This window comes from Girardinichthys multiradiatus, chromosome 7 (genome assembly GCF_021462225.1).
Source record: "Girardinichthys multiradiatus isolate DD_20200921_A chromosome 7, DD_fGirMul_XY1, whole genome shotgun sequence".
NCBI lineage: Eukaryota > Metazoa > Chordata > Actinopteri > Cyprinodontiformes > Goodeidae > Girardinichthys > Girardinichthys multiradiatus.
Window position 1 is genome coordinate 33,481,833 of NC_061800.1, and position 20,049 is coordinate 33,501,881.

A 20,049-nucleotide genomic window follows, 5' to 3' on the forward strand; every position below is an offset into this window, starting at 1 on the left:
AGATGATGGCAGAAGAGATCAAACTCTCCACAACAGACTTATAGAAGATATGCAGCATCTTGCTGCAAACACCAAAGGACCTAAGCTTCTTCAAGAAGTACAGTCTGCTCTGTCCCTTCTTGTAGATGGCTTCACAGTTGCATCTCCACGCTAGTCTGTTGTCCAGGTGAACACCGAGGTATTTATACTCCTCCACCACCTCCACTTCTTCTCTCATGATAGAAAGTTTTTGACTTATTCCTGTTTCTCTTAAAATCTACAATCATCTCCTTTGTTTTAGTCACTTTCAAATACACTAAAGGTTAGATTTGCATAATTTTCTAACCCCATCAAGATTAGAAAGATATAACTAATAGGGTATACTTCCTCTTTACCACAACTATATATGTAAATTTCACCAGATCCCTCGCCAAGGTGTTTGAAGAGGTCAAGTTTGGCCAGAGTATGCCACACTTGTGCTTTTGTTTATTATTTCTTCTGTCTTCTGTTCCCAGATCGACTGTAAGATCTGGACCCTGGAGACACCATGTTTGTTTTTATTTCCACTGAAGAACAGTATTTACACAAGCAAAGCAAATACATTGGCAGCACCTCTATATTTAAATCGGCTACAAAACACATTGCCTGTCAACAAAAAAAAAATTACAATTGTGTTAAAAGTTGTAAAAATTTTGAACAACTGGGAAAGACAACTTTGGATTACCAAAACTGACTAAATAATGAAACCACATTTCAAGTGAGTCATCAGTACAATAGGTAGATGTGAATTATCATCCAATGTTTTTTACAGTACCTTGCAAAAGTAATCACACAACTGACATTTTTCATATTACAACCACAAACATCTATTTATTTTAGTGGGATTTTATATGATACAGAAACAGAGTTTTGCATTAATGTGAATTGTCATGTAAAGATGCATATTTTTTCTAAATTATTTATAAATAAAACAGCCCAAAATAAAATCTGGCACTATCAGTTGCCTCCAATAGTCACCAAATGTTTGGCATTTTCTGGAAGGAAGACGATAATGGACTATTTTCTTTGTCCTATATGCTGTGTGTCCTAAATATCTAGTAAAGCATCTAAAGTTCCCCATGCCTTCACCTCACCTTTGCATCAGTCATGACTGTTAACTAAAGTGTCCTAGGGTGTTCTTATTTTTAAGTGGTCTAAAGTACCAGCCCCTGGTAATAGGAGTCCAGGGGCTGGTCTGTGGAAAAGAATTTCCCCTTGGGGACAATAATGTCTACATGACATCCCATCAATTTAAACAGGAAACTAGAGGATGTTACATCGGGTTAACTCAATTAAGGATGCTGCTGAAGCTCGGAATGAGGTCAATTGGGTTATGGATCTGTGGGTTGTCTTTAGACTAGGTGAACCGTCTAGTTTGATAAATTAGCACTTTTAAATTCAACAGTTAGTACTCTGTTTATAATGAAAAACTGTGTTTACACCATTGTGTTTTAGTTTACCACCCGTGTTAAAAACGAACACAACAAATTACCCGGAAGACACTGTCCACACAGTGAAACGGTGTTGGTAGTATCATGCTGTGGGGATGCATTTCTTTACCAAGGTCTGAGAGGCTGGTCAGAGTTGATGGGATGATGGATGAGCTAAACACAGGGCAATCCAGGAAGAAAACATGTTGCAGCCATGTATCCTTCCTTCCATTTAACAGTTATGCCCTACTTTGTGTTGGTCTATCACAGAAAATCCTAATAAAATGCGTTTAAATATGTGGTTGAATTGTGAAAAAGGCCCTGCTCTTTTACAGTCTGCAGACATTTTCTGGTTTGTAATCAGGAACAGCCTCTATCAAAGACCAAAAGGAGAACAAATATAAAATAGTGACCCTTCAGCCCAGTGTTCTCAAACCTAATGGTGCCAGTATGTTAGGTGTTGCTGGGTAAACAGTCAAAATATTTGTGGTGTTTCCAAACAATAACATTATCTTTTTAAGCAGAAACTGCATCTGACAGAACAAAGAGCCCAAACATCCTGTGGCTTAAAGGTGTGCAGAACTGACGTGTCGGATAGAGACGGCGCCTCAGCTGCAACAACGCTGTGTATCGCAGTGTTGCTGGAACGCGTGATTCTCAAAGGAAGCTGCAGCAACAAGCAGGCATACATCTCAGAACTACAGAAACAAAACATTTACCCTCAGGATGACAGATAATAAGGTATTGTGGTTACAGATCATCATGTGGCTGCAAATATGACACGAAGGGAGAAGTGATGTAATTTACTTCTGCCAGAACTGCAGCTCATGATCTACCTTAACTACATATGCATTGCAAACAAATAAAATTAATTTCATCAAAACCTAAGCATGCATATTCTTGTTTGTCCATAATGTGTAAACAGAGGCTGGTTGTTGTGATATGCAATTTCTTTGTCTAAACTTAACAGAATAATCCATGCACCCTGAGAATGTAAAGTGTTTTGTTTCAGATTTTGTAAGAAGCAAGTTGCCTACAATGAGATTGGTGTGCTCTTTGTAAAATAACTGCAGTCTGAAAAACCATGTGGATTTTGAGAAACACAAAACAAATCATACTACAAATGATCTGAATAGTGATTGTATGCATTTAATTAAACCTTTGTAACAATGCCACAAACAGATTCAAACAACAAAAATTCTAACGGTATACATTTCTGTTAATTTCAAGTCAAATTCACAAATGTGACTTTGAGCACACTCATATCTTTTAGTCGCTTATACAAATGCTCACCTTTTGTGGATCTCTAAGAAAAGCTCAGCTTTCCTTGAAACACCGCCCAAAAATGACCTGAGCCACTGAAAGTTTTTGCTACATAGGAAACATGTGAAAAAATGCAGCAGCATGAGGCACTTGTTGCAGTTTTCAGTCATGAGATGGAACTATGTCACTCGCATTGTGGTTGCACCATTGTGTCGGCTTGGATGAATGAAGATTGGTGAAACCGGTGGCGAGAGGCAAAATCCGTGTTTTCCTCAGTCAGTTGCTTGGTTTTTAGCCCGATTCCATACAAAGACGGCGTCACTACCATCTCATCCCGGGGAGATCCTCTCTTACTGGAAGACGAGGAAAACAATGACAGAGGAATAAACACTTGAAAATATTTTGAAAGAAAGGAATAACTAAAATCCCTGACATCCTAAGTGTTAACTGATATTATCTCTGAAATAAAGAGCCCTCTTACATTCCTTGTAAAGATGCTTAACAATCCGCAAAATTGACTATATTTGGAGACAAAGTGACCCCAAGATCTCTCTCTTTGCTGTGGATCTCCAGCAGTGAGGTTTGGAGATTTTTACCGTCCTTCTCCCTGAGGGTGTTAAAAACTATAAACTTGGATCTTTGTTAGCCCTTGTCTGTCACAGTTATGGTGATGTTAACCTTTTTAATTAGTGCTCTGACTGTAAATATGGGCATGTTAGTGTAATTGAGCGCTTCATAACCTAGTGTGAAGTGGCCAGATTGAGAGTCAGCTCCTCTAAGTCTAATGCTTTGGTTCTTAAAAGGAAAAAAGAGGGCTGTTCACGCTGGGTTGAGAACCACCTCTGCCTCAAGCACAGGAGTTTAAACACCCTGAGGTGTCTTGTCCTCAAGAGATGTTAGGATGGAGCATGAGATTGATGGATGGATTGGGGTGCCGTGTGTTCTAATGTGACCATTGCTTAGGTCAGCCATGGTAAAGGAAAAGCTGAACCTGGGCATGCCTGCATGGGGAGATGGATACATAAATGAATGCATGTGTGGGTGGATAGATTGATGGATGCTACTGCACCAAAAGATACATTTATTTTATCACTGTTCTTTACACTTTTTTACTTGAGGTACCAATAAATGTGGAGGGTAGTTAAAGACTTAATAGAAATGTTGACAGAATAGCCCAACCTGTCTATGAAACAAGGCTCTATTTAAAAAGACTTTACTTTAGTAAACCTTTAAAGTGGACATAGACCACAACTGAATGATTTAAATGTGAAAAGGAAGGATTTAAACACATATGTCCCCTTTAATCAAATGTGAATACATGCAAATCAAACTAAGTCCGGACGGTGGCAGAGACAAATACTCGGACCTGGGAGGAGTTCGGTGAGGTCATGGAGAAGGACTACTGGTAGGCCCCGAAGCGATTCTGGCAAACCGTCCGGCGCCTCAGAAGGGGGAAGCAGTGCTTCGCCAACACTGTTTACAGTGGGGGTGGGGAGCTGCTGACCTCGACTGGGGACATTATCGGCCGGTGGAAGGAGTACTTCGAGGATCTCCTCAATCCTGCCATCACGCATTCCCTGGTGGAAACAGAGGCTGGGGACTCGGGGTTGGAATCTTTCATCACCCAGGCTGAAGTCACCGAGGTGGTTAAAAAGCTCCGCGGTGGCAAGGCTTCAAGGGTGGATGAGATCCGCCCTGAGTACCTCAAGTCTTTGGATGTTGTGGAGCTGTCATGGTTGACACGCCTCTTCAACATTGCGTGGCGGACGGGGACCGTGCCTTTGGATTGGCAGACTGGGGTGGTGGTCCCCCTACATAAGAAGGGTGACCGGAGGGTGTGTTCCAACTACAGGGGGATCACACTCCTCAGCCTCCCTGGTAAGGCCTACGTCAGTTTATTGGAGAGGAGAGTCCGGCCAATAGTCGAACCCCGGCTTCAGGAGGAACAGTGTGGTTTTCGTCCCGGCCGTGGAACACTGGACCAGCTCTACACCCTCTACAGGGTACTCGAGGGTTCATGGGAGTTTGCCCAACCGGTCCACATGTGTTTTGTGGACCTGGAGAAAGCATTCGACTGTGTCCCTCATGATGCCCTGTGGGAGGTGCTCCAGGAGTATGGAATCGGGGGCCCTTTATTAGGGGCCATCCGATCTCTGTACAAGCGGAGCAGGAGTTTGGTTCGCATTGCCAGCACTAAGTCGGACCTGTTCCTGGTGCATGTTGGACTCCGGCAGGGCTGCCCTTTGTCACCGGTCCTGTTCATAACTTTTATGGCAGGATTTCTAGGCGCAGCCAAGGGCCGGAGGGGGTCTGGTTTGGGGACCAGAGGCTTTCGTCTCTTCTTTTTGCAGATGACGTAGTCCTGCTGGCCCCCTCTAGCCAAGACCTACAGGATGCACTGGGGCGGTTCGCAGCCGAGTGTGAAGCAGCTGGGATGAAGATCAGCTCCTCCAAGTCCGAGGCCATGTTTCTCGACCGGAAAAGGGTGGCTTGTCCTCTTCATGTTGGAGGGGAGTTCCTGCCTCAAGTGGAGGAGTTTAAGTATCTCGGGGTCTTGTTCACGAGTGAGGGAAGAAGGAAGCGGGAGATCGACAGACGGATCGGTGCAGCTGCCACAGTAATGTGGGCGCTGTGCCGGTCCGTTGTGGTGAAGAGAGAGCTGAGCCGAAAAGCGAAGCTCTCGATTTACCGGTCGGTCTACGTTCCTACCCTCACCTATGGCCATGAACTTTGGGTCATGACTGAAAGAACGAGATCCCGGATACAAGCGGCTGAAATGAGCTTCCTCCGTAGGGTGGGCCCGGGCACTCCCTTAGAGATAGGGCGAGGAGCTCGGCCATCCGGGAGGGGCTCGGAGTAGAGCCGCTACTCCTCCACATCGAGAGGAGCCAGTTGAGGTGCCTCCTGGACGCCTTCCTCGGGAGGTGTTCCAGGCACGTCCCACCGGGAGGAGGCCCAGGGGACGGCCCAGGACACACTGGAGGGACTATGTCTCTCGGCTGGCCTGGGAACGTCTTGGGCTCCCCCGGAGGAGGTGTCTGGGGAGAGGGACGTCTGGGCGTCTCTGCTGAGTCTGCTGCCCCTGCCACCCGGTCCCGGACACTTTGCTTTTATTTAGTTTTGGCTTTGCTTAAGAGTAAACATTTGCGAGCCACCAATAAAACTATACAATACCTGCATAGGCTACCAAGAATTGACTTCAGCCATCTGAAAAAGCTAAACGGAGCTGCAATACCTGCAAATAAATCAGAACAGCAAAAGTTCAACTTTGGCTTGTGAGAATAAATTTTTTGGTCCCCAGTTTTACCATTTACTTTACTTCAAACTGCTTTATAAAACAGTACTGAGACGAGCAGAGTTTCATCATCCAAATGTGGGACAAATCTTGATACTGGAGCTCGAAATTGTGTGGAGTCAGTGTTGTACTGCACAGCAATTTGAGAAATCCTGAGCCACAACAGCTGCAAGGCTGCTGTGTCGAGAGAGTGCAAGTGAAGCCTAAAAACATAGGAAGTTGCTATAGATAAAGATTAACTAAACACAGAGAACCAAATTTGAATGCACCCAGTTTCCCTCAAGTGAAACATACTAGACTGATCTTTAATTACAGTAGCATAATTTCTAATTTTAGGAAAACGTTAACCTTGAATTAGAGTACGTTTACTCAGGAAAAATAATTGGAGTACATTTATTCAGTATGGAAAAGAATCTCATGTTAAGAGATAACTGTTTTTAATCTAAATTCTTTAAATATTACAGAGGCGCTTTATTTTTATTCATACTTTAGGTTTTCCAGCTGATCACAGCTCATTGGAACTCCTAATTGACTTTCAGTTTCCTTGGGTTATAAAAATAATTTGACACCGAGGTCCATTTCCTTTAGCCAATGTGTTGGAAGAGGACCCATATTTATCTTGACAGTAAGCACAGTGAGGACTGTGCTACTGGTGATTTTTCTGAAAACAGTTTTTTCTTAACCTGTTATATTTACCCCCCATTGAAAAAAATGCACCCAAATGAAAGGTTGGCTTTTTTCCTAAACGTTCCTGTCTAAGATTACCACGGCAATAAAAGATTTATTTATTTTAAGGCTGGTTGCACATCTTTAGCATACATGCTACTCACCTACAGAGTGGTATTACAAAGTGACAAATCGCACATAAATTTAAAGGGTTTCTACCAATAAAAGAGCATATAGAAATTACCTATAGGTAGACCAGGACTTGTTTTCCCAATGTAGAAGAAGAGCAGCAATGCAACCAGGATGTTGGCTAAAGCATAAACCCACTGAATGACAAACATGATCAACATGGAGCCCATTGCCTGAAAAAGAAAACAAGTCTGTTCAGATTAATCCTCATTAATCATAAAGTCATCAGAAAACAGACCATGTGGATAGGAAAGCCGTAATTAGCTGCATTTTTTGTGTAATTTACCCCAATGAGAGCAAGCCAGTGGTTACACAATTTTGTGTAGAAAGCATCACGCAGAGGTTGGATTTCAAAGTGCTGCTGCTCTGGTTTTTCTCCATTACCTGAAAGATTTCTGAAAGGTCAGTACAAAGAAAATAAACTCACTCCAGTGTTAAAACCTACTCTCGGTTAATTAGTCACCTGCATTGTGAACCTGAGTTTCTGCGTGGGAATCTTGCTCTGTGTAACATTTGACTTCAGGTTGATCTCCAGCCCTGAACTCTTTATTTCCACTATGCCCCTTGTTTTCTTCCTCTGGTGGAGCTGAGCTTTGGTCCCTTCCTTTCTCGTCTAAAAACATGTTGCTGTTCAGATCCAGACCAAAACTGTCCATCAACATCTGCTTAGTAGTAGCCTTCCTACTCCTAGATGTGCTGCACAGATCCTGCCTCAAGGGCATTTTCTCTGGTTCAGGATAAACTTTGGAGACAGGTGGAAAGATCTGGTCCATGTCCCTGTTGAACTCCAGCAGAGTGCCTTTTCCCCGCGGACTCTCGCCTCCGCTCCCGTAGTTAGGGAGAGGGGATTCAATCAAAGGCCTGGAGCTTTGCTTGGTCGATTGGTGCCTGCTTCTCCTTCCTGAAATGAAGGTGTTCCTTTTCTGTTTCGTCTGAAGCTGGAAGGTCATGGCCATGCAAAAGTAGGAATAGTCAATAAAGCTGTAGGTTAGCATGAAGTTGATGGTGACGATCGGTGCCAGCACGTTGACCTGACCAATGAAAATGAAGGCCATGGTCAGCAAGCTGGTCAGACAGATGGCCGCCACGGGGGTCCGGTTTGGGCCGTTCTGCCGACAAGACAAAATGACTCAGTGTGTTTAGTGATGCTTAACTCAGAAACCAATCATTTTAAAATGTAGACAAGCCCCTGGTTCACAAAAATAATGCAAACAAGATGTGCTTTTTATCAATTTCCTGTCAATAATATTTTTTTTTTTTTTTCCTTTTTAAAGAGATCTGCGTTTCAAGTTAAAAAAGAAAACAGGCATTTGGTTTCAAAGATTTTGTGCACAATTCTTGCTTTTCTAAAGCAGAAAAAGTTGACATTTGTAAAGAAACCAGTCTAAAGAAATGCAGAGAAATACAATATCAGTTAACCTCTAATGGAATCTGGCATTAATATAACATCAGATAATACTGATAATGACATTCTGCTGTGCATTAGGTTTAAAATAACAATCATTTGATTAATTTTTGAATTGTTTCCTCCAGGTCAACATGAACAACCAAAACTAAAGTTATAATTGGATTAAAATATGCTAAATAACAATAATACATTGCAAAAAATCTCAAATGACTTTGTCTTTCTTCTAACTTGACAGCTTTGTATTCAAAGTGAAAGCTCATCCTACAGTTCCATTAATATGACCAAAACATGCTTAAACTGCCATTAAACAATATATGTATGGGAATGTCTAAATGTGGGTTTTACTTTCCCTTTAACATTTAGAAAAATGCCAAATCAAATTTACAGAACTATTTAATTCTGCAGGACTAAATCTATCTCCAAACAACAACCCCTTGCTTGAACTCTCCCTGTCTTGTTGCACATTTACAGGAGGACTGTTATGCGCCTGGAGGGCCTCCAGAGCACACAGCAGAGAAAGGCCCTGCCCGTCGCCCTTCCTGCGTTTGTTCTGAGGCTTTGATTTGGACCAAGATGTCTCAGGACTCATTCCAGCCTGCTGAGAGAGGTCGAGCAGTGCTGCCATACAAGGAAGGGTTGAGTCAAAGAGGTCACTGTCCACCAAGTGTGCAGCAGCAGCAGCTTGTTGTAACACTGTGCTGATGAGGTCAGTTCACTCACTTCTACTTTATGGGGCCCAGACTCTATAATTAGGCAGCTCAGAAATGGTTTCCTGCTGAGTCTTAGGCACCACACCCCCATACATCCAGGCTACCCACGTAAGAGTTTACAATATGCCATCCACTGCAGGTATTACAGTCAATATGTATTGTCAAATTTCAGTTTGTGTTAAACTGTAATGATATTGACTACTTGCACACCCATGTTTAGTTTGAAATTGATTTCATTTGTTTTTATTTCCCCAGTGGATGACTGCAACTAGAAATACATCTATCATAACCTCACAGGTAAAATCTTCATTGTCACTGTGTGTACGGTTGATTTTGGTGCTTGCTTTGCATACATAAAAGGTGAATTCACCTTCCAAGTTCAGTTTAGAGTTATCTCCAAGAACGTTGAATTGAAGGTAATCATTTATATTTAATGGGGATTGAGGCAAAGTGTACATGCACACTTTTAGAAGCAATGGGACACATTGGGTTTAATGTTGTTAACAAATAAATACAGAAGCCTATAATACAGCTATGGTTACATGATGAGTTTAAAGATCATGGAAATAAAATTAACTTTTCTTTAAATTCTTACTCTGTGGCAGAACGACTACACAAAGCATCTTTCTTTACTAAAAAAGTAAATTACGTGTTTAAGTTATATTTTATTTGAAATATTACGGATTTAAGCTTTTGTTCAACATGAAAAGTCTTGTGAAGAAAGTTCTAAAAAACAGGAGATCATTACTTTAAACAGATACATGTGGATCTCAAAAGGGTATTTCCTTTGAGATACAATTTTAACATTCTTGGGTACAGACCTCAGTTCAATAATGGAGAATCTGAATAACATGGGAATTTGTGGTATACTGGTTGTATGATCTGTCCAAGGTGTACCCCGCCTCTCGTCTAATGACGGCTAGAGATAGACACCAGCCCCCATGTGACCCTACAAGGATAAGTGGGTGCGAGCGATTGATGGACAGATGGATGGACGGACGGATGGATGGATGAACAGACGGACAGACAGACGATGGGTATTGGTTGTGTTCTACAAAAACCTCTCAAAAACCTTCTGTGATCTTTGTATGCCTAGACTAAGAAGTAGGGTTAAAGATAGAAGCCTTGTCTTCCAAAGAAAACTTCCAGACCTGGCTAAAATACTGTTCAGGAATATGTGTTATGGTCAGATTTTCAGGACAAGTCCAAAAAGTATATTTGGGTGAAAAATGGTGGTGGCAGCATCGTGATATATTATAGGGTTGTTTGTCTTTAGACATATTAGTTCTGGAAAACTGGAGAAGCCTTTTGGATGAGAGGTGAAACATCTTAAAGAAAAAACAGAAGTGTAGGTACTTTTTACATTGTTTAGCTCTTGTAAAAACTTTACAGTTAACTGTAGATTAAAGTAATAAAATATCTAATGATAGGATTAAATGAGATTGAGTAAAAGTATCCTGTAAGGCAAGTGTTGTGTTGCAAACTCTTATCAGCAACACAAGCCTCCTAAACCTAGAACATTTACAGGTTCTGCATACTTTAAGCACAGTCTGATTTCAACTAAATAAATTAACCACTGATGATAAAGTGGCACTAGTGATTAGTGACTAGTGAGTTTCATTCTGTTATGTGCACAAAGTATTCACATTTTATTCGCAAAAGTCAACTTATTGGTGTTTAAACACACATTTGCACTAGATAACCTTAAGTGATGTAAAGCTTATTCTAGCTGTTACTTTTGAATGTCATTCCTTCAACCGTCTAACCACTCACCCCTCTTCCTAGAAAAGCCAGTGAGGGAATGACCCTCTCCTGGGCGATGCATTGGAGGATCCTGGGTGCTCCGTACAAGCCGCCCATGCACGAAGCCAGGGAGGAGATGTACAGGCCCAGGAGAAAGAGGAAACCCACCAAGGAGACCTGGAGGAAGATGGAAAACAAACACAGGGTGAAAAAGGATGAGGTGGGGTTGAGATCTCATGAAAGCTACGCCCAAGTCAGTTCCGTTGCAGTCGGCCCCTTGCAAAAACAATGAGAACTAATCACTGATGGAGAAGACAAGGACCTCTGCACTTGATTCAAGTAAAATCGAACACTGTTGCAGTATTTAAGATGGGAAATTTACACATTTGTTTACAATTAGTTATATTATGGAGTGAATGTGTTCAGATTTTGTCATGTTACAAGCTCTATGTATTTTATCAGGATTTTTGTGTAAAACAACAACACAAAGGAGTGTGAAACTATAAAAAGGAAAGAAAATGATTCATGGGTTTAAAATATTTTACAAATATAAATATGAAAAGTGTGGCATGCATTTATATAAACCCCCTTGAATTAATGCTTTGTAGAACGTTTTGCTGCAGCTGCAAGTTTTTCGGGGGTATGTCTCTAGCAACCTTTCAGATCTAGATGCTGAAATGTTTGCCCATTCCTCTTTGCAAAATGGCTGAACCTCAGATTCTCACTTATAGATTCCCTCCCTCTGCTGACCGAAAGCATTCCCACAGCATGTTGCTGCCATCACCAAATTTCACAGCGGGGATGGTGTGTTGAGGGTGATGTTAGCATTGCACCACGAAAAGCATTTTGCATGTAGGCTAAAAAGTTAAGTTTTGGTCTCATTTGACCACAGCACCTTTTTCCATATGTTTATGCTTTCTCTACATGCCTTGTTACAACCTGAAACCAGAACCGTCTTTCAACAATGGCTTTCTTTTTGCCATTTTTCTACAATTTGCATATTGAACAATGCTTTCTGAAATGTTCAAAGATTCAAATACTCTCAGATAACTTTATCCCTGAACTGTTTGATGCGTTTATTGGTCTCAATGATGGTGCTCACTAATCTTATCTAATCTAATAAATCTTATTTAAAAAACCTCTAAGGCCTCCACAGAACAGTTATATTGATAATGAGATTAAATTACACACAAAGTAGGCTGACATTTAGAGAATGCTATGATAGTTTGTGAATTAACTGGGTGTTTCAAGTTCTATTCATCTTTCAGAGTAAAAGAGAAACCACTCAAAAGAAAAAAATACAGAAAATGGTCAAATATGAATATTTTCCCATCGGAGAACTGGAAAAGATTGTTCAAAAACTCTAATCATTTTGAAAGTACACATAGTTGGAGGCTGGACCAACCACAACAAAATAGCAAAGTGAGCCATGGTGTGAAATCCCCACACCGCACCTCCTCTGCTGGAAGGCCTCTCTCACATGGCTGGATGGAAACGGAGAGGAGTTTACCTTTTCTGCTATCAAGAAGTCATAGCGCAGAGCTTCTCTGGTGCAGATGGCCCCCAGGAGGAAGACAAAGACCAGATACAGGAACCACCTGTAGGTCACAGACAGTACACCACATCACATTATAAACAACAGCTCCTCTTTCTCTATTAATACAAAACGTCAGACAGAAGAATATGACTAGTATGTATCTGAGGTTAGTGCTAGGAATTTAGGTTTGTTTGCTCTCTCCACTGAAACAGGACAGATTTGACCGTTTAAAAAAACACCACAGTGGACGGGGTAAGTCAAATCTGGAGCAAATAACACTGTGATGTAATACATTAGATGTACAGGTATTTTTTAAGAAATTAGAATACTATTGAAACGGCAATTTATTTCAGTAATTCAATTCAAAAGTCCCACTCACAGTTTATAAGGACTCCTTACAGACAGAGTAATACAGGGGTTGGACAATGAAACTGAAACACCTGGTTTTAGACTAATAATTTATTAGCATGGTGTAGGGCCTCCTTTTGTCGCCAATACAGCGTCAATTCGTCTTGGGAATGACATATACAAGTCCTGCACAGTGGTCAGAGGGATTTTAAGCCATTCTTCTTGCAGGATAGTGGCCAGGTCACTACGTGATACTGGTGGAGGAAAACGTTTCCTGACTCGCTCCTCCAAAACACCCCAAAGTGGCTCAATAATATTTAGATCTGGTGACTGTGCAGGCCATGGGAGATGTTCAACTTCACTTTCATGTTCATCAAACCAATCTTTCACCAGTCTTGCTGTGTGTATTGGTGCATTGTCATCTTGATACACGGCACCGCCTTCAGGATACAATGTTTGAACCATTGGATGCACATGGTCCTGAAGAATGGTTCGGTAGTCCCATCTAGCACAAGTATTGGGCCAAGGGAATGCCATGATATGGCAGCCCAAACCATCACTGATCCACCCCCATGCTTCACTCTGGGCATGCAACAGTCTGGGTGGTACGCGTCTTTGGGGCTTCTCCACACCGTAACTCTCCCGGATGTGGGGAAAACAGTAAAGGTGGAATCATCAGAGAACAATACATGTTTCACATTGTCCACAGCCCAAGGTTTGCGTTTGGCATTGGCATGATTGACCAAAGGTTTGGCTATAGCATCCCGGCCGTGTATATTGACCCTGCGGAGCTCCCGACGGACAGTTCTGGTGGAAACAGGAGAGTTGAGGTGCACATTTAATTCTGCCGTGATTTGGGAAGCCGTGGTTTTATGTTTTTTGGATACAATCCAGGTTAGCACCCAAACATCCCTTTCAGACAGCTTCCTCTTGCGTCCACAGTTAATCCTGTTGGATGTGGTTCGACCTTCTTGGTGGTATGCTGACATTACCCTGGATACCGTGGCTCTTGATACATCACAAAGACTTGCTGTCTTGGTCACAGATGCACCAGCAAGACGCGCACCAACAATTTGTCCTCTTTTGAACTCTGGTATGTCACTCATAATGTTGTGTGCATTTCAATATTTTGAGCAAAACTGTGCTCTTACCCTGCTAATTGAACCTTCACACTCTGCTCTTACTGGTGCAATGTGCAATCAATGAAGACTGGCTACCAGGCTGGTCCAATTTAGCCATGAAACCTCCCACACTAAAATGACAGGTTTCATTGTCCAACCCCTGTATATTTCAAGAATAAGTATCTGCTCATTTTGATAATTATGGCTTAAAGCTAATAAAGGCCAGATACTCAGATAATTAGAATATTACATAAAAAGTAATTAGCAAAAATATTTAATACAGATATGTTGGTCTAATTAAAGATATGTCCATGTACTGTACAGTGATTCCACATAATGCTTGGTCCTGGCTCCTTTTGCCTGAATTACTGTATTAATGTGGCATGGCATGGAGGCGATCAACCAGTGGTACCGCTAAAGTGTTAAGGAAGCCCAGTTTCTGAATTTCCTGGTAAAAGGCTGTTTTGAAGGTGGACATTAGAAAACACAGTGGACAGACACCAGTAGATGTCATGGAACCCCAAAATAATCACCGAATGTTAAAATTTCCCACTGCAATTCAATCAACTTGGCCTCTCCACTCTTCCTCCAGGTTCTGACAGCTTGAATTTCAAATGAAATTTACTTTTATATGAAACAAGGACTTTGGACCACTGAGAACAGTGCATTACTCTTCCTCGCTAGCCCAGGTAAGATGCTTCTGATGTTGGCTCTGGTCCAGAAATTGTTAATTATAAAAAATGCATCAGCTGTAGTTCATGCCCTGAATATGTTTGTATGTAGTGGCTCTTGAAGCACTGGTTCAACTGTGAACCAAAGCACTTTTTTCTACTATTTTCCCTCCACTAAATATTCCATTATCAGGCTTGCATACAGCACTTCCAGCTAGCTTCTTCAGCCTTTTGTGGAGGGTTGACAGCAACTGTCAGCTGGACAATGATCAATCGGCAGTCTTCAGCATGACTCTGTGGGACATAGCATGGATATAACATGACATTTTTGAACTAACACATTTTGACTGATCTTTGGGACTTAAATAGCTGTAGTCCTTAATCTTCAAAATTAACAGATGTACACACCTGAATGCACATCTCTGTGTCATGAATATATAAGAATTTAATTACTGAATCATATCAACTCTTTTTAGCTCCTCTGGATACACCTGGACAACTAAAGTATAAATATACTGGATGTGCATCTTATTCTTTCGGGAGGGTAAATTCGGTTGCTGCCTACGAAGTAAAAACAGCTGCCAGGGTTCCCACAGGGATGTTTTGCTCGGGCCGCTGCAGGTCTGAGCTCATGTTGAATCCTGCCATGACCCCTAAGCATGAACACATAACACACACAAATGTTCACCAAACACATAATACAAAATCTAGTTATACTCATTGAATGTGTAGCTTTCTAAATGGGAAGCAGAGTTGTTCACATACTTTTAAAACTGAGCAATAAATGGAAAACCTCAGCTAAAATAGGCAGAAGTAATGGTGTTGGGGTGGGCGGGTTCGAGCACACACCTGTAGCAGCAGGGAAGAAGACCCCAAATACTGTGAAGAAGTTTTCTCCAGGGCTATAATCTGGTACGATGTTACTACTGAGAAGACTGGCTGAGTAACCGACGAAACCGTGCTCTGAAATAAGCAACAACACAGACAGCCCGTCACTAAAGAAGCTTACAGCACATAGAGCATTCCCTTGGCCAGCAAAACACATTTTCAATGCTTTTACATTTGTCTTGTCAGGCTGAGAACCAGCCTACAGAAGCAGCACAGGTTCTAATCATTTGACTTAATTTAACATTGTAAATGATAAACAACACAAGGTTGATCTAATGCACAGACCAAACGCAGCTGAGGAGAAAACAGCTGTTTAGCTACTTAGAAAAGGAGTTAATGAACCAGGCTTTGAAACTACTGCATTGACTGAAGGGAAAATAGATTTTTATACAAGCAGATTCAACTTATGATAAACAGTGAACCTCCCAACCTATACATATGCCAACCGACAAGCTACTGTAGCTTAGACTGCAGAAGAAACTCATGCTGGTTCTGACAGAATAATGATTTCAGCAATGTTATGTTTGAAAACATTAGGTTCTCTTTCAGCAGGGCAATGCTCCCTCCTACAAAGTAAAAATGTGTCCTGAATGCTGTAAGGGGCACAACAATGAGTTTGAGGTGTTAACGTTGCCTCAAAATTCAACCACAATGGAGCATCTGTGGGATATGCTGTAGAAACATGTCAGATTCAAGGAGGCCACACCCTGCCGCTTACAGGACTCAAAGGATCTGCTGCTTACATCTTGGTGCCAGATGCCCATCTTCAGTGGTCTAGTGGAGTCCAGTGGGAGGGCTGTTTTTGCAGCAAAAAACATTTCTCACACCAGACACAGCAAATATATCAAAACTTTTAAGTTTACCCTAAATCTTAACCTGTTTCTTAGGAATATAGTTTAGGAAAGAATGAGTAACAAATACCCAAACCAATATTTGAGTAGACTGCAAAATATTTTTTCAATCCAGCCTGTAATAAAGCATATTAAAAAAAACAAAACTATTTCAAGTGTTCCACACTGTTGTATTCTAATAACGAGTCTGTTTTTTCTTTTATTATTTCTTACAATGTCCCCTTAAAGATATTAAGATCCCATACAAAATTGTGAATATCTAGACTTAAGGGGGCGCTGGTGGTGCTGATGGTAGAACCCACACTATGAGCGAAGGCTATAATCCTCGATGCAGCTGTCCGCGGTTTGATTCCCGGTCTCTGGCCATTTGCTGCATGCCTTCCCTTTCCCTCTTCCCCCTCTTTCCTGTCTGATTACTGTACAATAAAGGCCACTAGTGCCAAGAAATTGTAAAAAAAAAGATAATCTAGACTTACTCCACATTCACAACAATTTATTGAGGAAAAAGAAATACCCAAACCAACCTGATTAATAACGTGTCCTTTAGAATCAAGAAATCACTTTAACAGACCCCGTCTGACAGCATTAAGCAGGCTAAAAGATCTAAAAGATACAGGCCTCACCTTTCTCTGTTAAGGTCAGTGTTCAACATTAAGAAAGAGTGAACAAAGTTTCAGTTTCACGTTTGCTAGAAGACATGTTGATAATACACAAGACTTTGGAGAAAAGAATTATGTGAACTGATGGTAAAATAGTGGAAATATTTGGAAGGTACAAGTCATATTACATCTGGCCTAAAGCTAACACAGTGTTTCAGAAAAAGAAGATCGCACTAACAGTCAAACATGGTAGTGGTAGTGTGATGGTCTGGGGCTGCTTTAGGTCCCGGAGCATTTGCCACTATTGATAAAACCATGAATCATTTTCTCTTGCAGAAAATCCTGACGGAGATTGATCGGCCATTAGCTAGTGACTAAGTGCTCAAGCGCACTTGGGTTACAAAGCGGGACAATCATCTGAAGCAAAGCTGTATGTCCACCTCTAAATGACTCAGAAAAAAACCTAAAACAAAATAAAGGTTTTGGCAAGGCCAAGTCAAAGCTCAGCCCTAAATTCAATCGGGATGTTAGGGCATTAATGAAAACAGGCCATGCATGTTTGAAACCATCCCCAATGTGGCTGAATTAAAACCATTCTACAAAGAACGGTGGGTCAAGATTTCCCAGCAGCGATGTAGAAAACGTTCTGAAGTGTTAATGGTGGTAACAACAAACTTTTTTCCTCATTTTCTAAACTAAATGTGTGTCAAGTAAACATTATATTCTCCTAGATGGATATTGTTTTTGATGTGGCAAAAGGAGACAGGAAATTTTGCTTAACTGCTATTTAAATATCTGATTTACCATTTCAAATACATTATAGCTTCAAAGATATTGCATTAGATCTGCATAGGCTGCGTAGTTGCATAAAACCCAGAGTCCATATGGTCTATTGTGCCCCGAATAAATCAAGTGAGGTCAAAATAAATAGCAACAACAGGTAGTGCAGCTCTTTCCAGGCAGGGCAGGTCAGTTAAGTCTGGACCTGTTTGTCAAATGTGTGACTGAAGGTCATTCTGTGTTGGAGGAGGTCCGTTAAAACCACACAGCCTGAAGAACCTGTCTGTGTTACAACACCGGACATTTCCCGCTTTGGTTATCTTGCGATGGGAAAGAATGTGTTCTCTCAGATTAATGACATGTTTATCCAAAAGGAAGTCACCACCCTTTTCAGAAGCTTAGCAGCTTCCACGTTTTGGAGAAAGACTCAAAGTTAGCGAGAAAGGGAGTGAGCATGCTTTTTTTCCCTCTCTTTGGTTGTCTTTTTTTAGGAAATGTCTTTGTTTTAAGAATTCATGACCTCGACGAGATTTAGGAAGCTGTAAACTCTTGCTCACTCTGTGACCCACTGAGATCGCCCTGTCTAAACAACCTGGATCTAACAAATTCAGTGTGCCCGTGTCCACAACAAGAGCTCCCCACCCATATGACAACATCCTACTCCAATATCCAAGAGAGTGTGACTGACTACTGAACTCTCTTTGGAAGGGCGTTCACATGTTCACACTCCATAACCTCAGGCATAGAAATATTATATGCACTGTCAGGCGATGTGTATGTTGGAAGACTTGCTCAATTTTATTTAATGTCAAACAAAGAAGAAGAAAGTCAGAAGAAGAAAAAAATATTAAAGCTAATTGTCTTTAAAATCTGTCAAATTCACTTTAAATACAGTTTGTCACCTATAAAACAACATGTCATGGTAGGTTTACTAATTGGTTGTCTGTTTTGTTGTCATATTTTAATGAAGATAAAATTTCAACAAAAAACTTTCACCTTAGCGGATTTTGATGAAATTCACCCTTCAAAGTTTTTTACTTATAAATATGCCTTGCTTGGATACAGCACTCTGAACAATCAGCTTCTTCAGCAATGAGCTTTTGTAGCAACCATTGAGGAGTTTTGAGTTAATTAGCTAATTTAGGGTGTGACATCATGTGTTTCCAAAATTTAACCTTACCACAATATTCAAATTTTCTGGGACATTAATTTAGGGTTTTCATTAACTGTAAGTCATTATCCTAAAAATTACAAGAAATAAAGGCTTACAATATTTCACTATGTGTAATGAATCTATACGCACGTTTCACTTTCTGAAATGAGCAACAAAGAAATGTTTTAGTGGTACCTCTATTGTATTCCCCGGAGACCTGACTATGTGGAACTTTGATAAAGCTAGTGTCCCATTTGCCTCAGTCAACTATAAGAAACAAGGACATATCGCCTGTAAGTTTTAGAAACTCCTAAATGTTTACCACCTTCTTTCCTTTCCTATTGACAGGTTTTCCTTTGGTTTTCTGGTGAGTTTGACATAGACATCAGATAGATGTAGAGAAAGGAGCGCTTTACTTTTTTAATTTGGAATTATCAATCATATCTTAAGCTCAAATCTAATGAGATAGTTCTAGTTTTTCTGTACTGAGCATGTGTGTGTGAGGTTCGTCACCGAGTGCAGCATTCCTCTGATGCACGCTGGAATGCAGTCGGATTACATGAGCATCCGAGGCCTCTCCCTCTGCAGAACTGACCTACTCTCCCACCCCAACAAGTATAGACTGCGAGTACACAGCAGGCTGTGATTTTACCAAGGTGGAGCAGGTCCCAGTGGGGCGACTGAAAACTACATATTACAGTTTAAACCACAAAACAATTGAAACCCCCCCCCCAAAAAAAACCAATGTGGTCTCTGGAGTGAAAAGTCATTTTAGATCTCTGTTCTGTCCATCTCCGTTTGTCATCTTCCAAAAAATGTGGGTGAGTCTGGTTAACACCCTAAACCCCAGACCCAAGGAGCCCATTACAGCTTCCTGCTATGTAGGGGGAACAGGCTTCAACTGGGACAGGGTGAGGCGTACTGAGCTGTAATTCATCTCTGGATCACAGTCAGAGAAGTTTGTGGTTAAACTGAACGGTCACAGAGACAATACACTGGCAGCTTTATTGACTAAATTAAAGTAATTTACAGCACTTAAAGAGGGAAATGGATTCTCCCACAATCTTTTATATGACAAAATAATTATAAGCCCTCTGAGGGATTTCATGTCCAACTCCACCTGTTATGTCTGAAATATTAAAAGAGTTAATGCAGTGCAATAAACTGCAGCATTACAGTTGGATTCTACCAGGTATTCACAATTTAAAAACACAAACTATTTAATTGACCAATAAAATAAATACAAAATAAAATTAACTGAAACAGCCAACAATTCAGTATTATTTTGCAATTTGAACAGAGGTTTAACATCAAAACAAAAAATAATGATGTCTTTAAAAGTATTCATACACCTTTACAAACAACTTTTTTAGATTTTA

General features: G+C 41.0%; 1 protein-coding gene and 1 long non-coding RNA gene across 3 annotated transcripts in view; one reads left to right on the forward strand and one right to left on the reverse strand.

The window, feature by feature from the left end:
• Nucleotides 1-2,575: 2,575 nt before the first annotated feature.
• The window catches only part of slc12a8 (solute carrier family 12 member 8), a 30,193-nt gene continuing 12,719 nt past the window's right edge, over nucleotides 2,576-20,049 (reverse strand). For both annotated transcript variants that reach the window (XM_047369667.1, XM_047369668.1), the window contains 9 exons: nucleotides 15,249-15,362; nucleotides 14,965-15,052; nucleotides 12,233-12,320; nucleotides 10,753-10,899; nucleotides 7,325-7,970; nucleotides 7,148-7,245; nucleotides 6,917-7,034; nucleotides 5,886-5,946; nucleotides 2,576-3,064 (listed from right to left, as the gene is read on the reverse strand). In XM_047369667.1, coding sequence (XP_047225623.1) covers nucleotides 2,896-3,064; nucleotides 5,886-5,946; nucleotides 6,917-7,034; nucleotides 7,148-7,245; nucleotides 7,325-7,970; nucleotides 10,753-10,899; nucleotides 12,233-12,320; nucleotides 14,965-15,052; nucleotides 15,249-15,362 — 1,529 coding nt within the window. In that variant the 3' untranslated portion in view covers nucleotides 2,576-2,895. The remainder of the gene's footprint in view (nucleotides 3,065-5,885; nucleotides 5,947-6,916; nucleotides 7,035-7,147; nucleotides 7,246-7,324; nucleotides 7,971-10,752; nucleotides 10,900-12,232; nucleotides 12,321-14,964; nucleotides 15,053-15,248; nucleotides 15,363-20,049) is intronic.
• LOC124870842 lies at nucleotides 8,860-10,900 on the forward strand. Its single transcript, XR_007038897.1, has 4 exons — nucleotides 8,860-9,118; nucleotides 9,235-9,276; nucleotides 9,871-10,016; nucleotides 10,765-10,900. It is a non-coding gene; the product is annotated as an uncharacterized LOC124870842 (long non-coding RNA).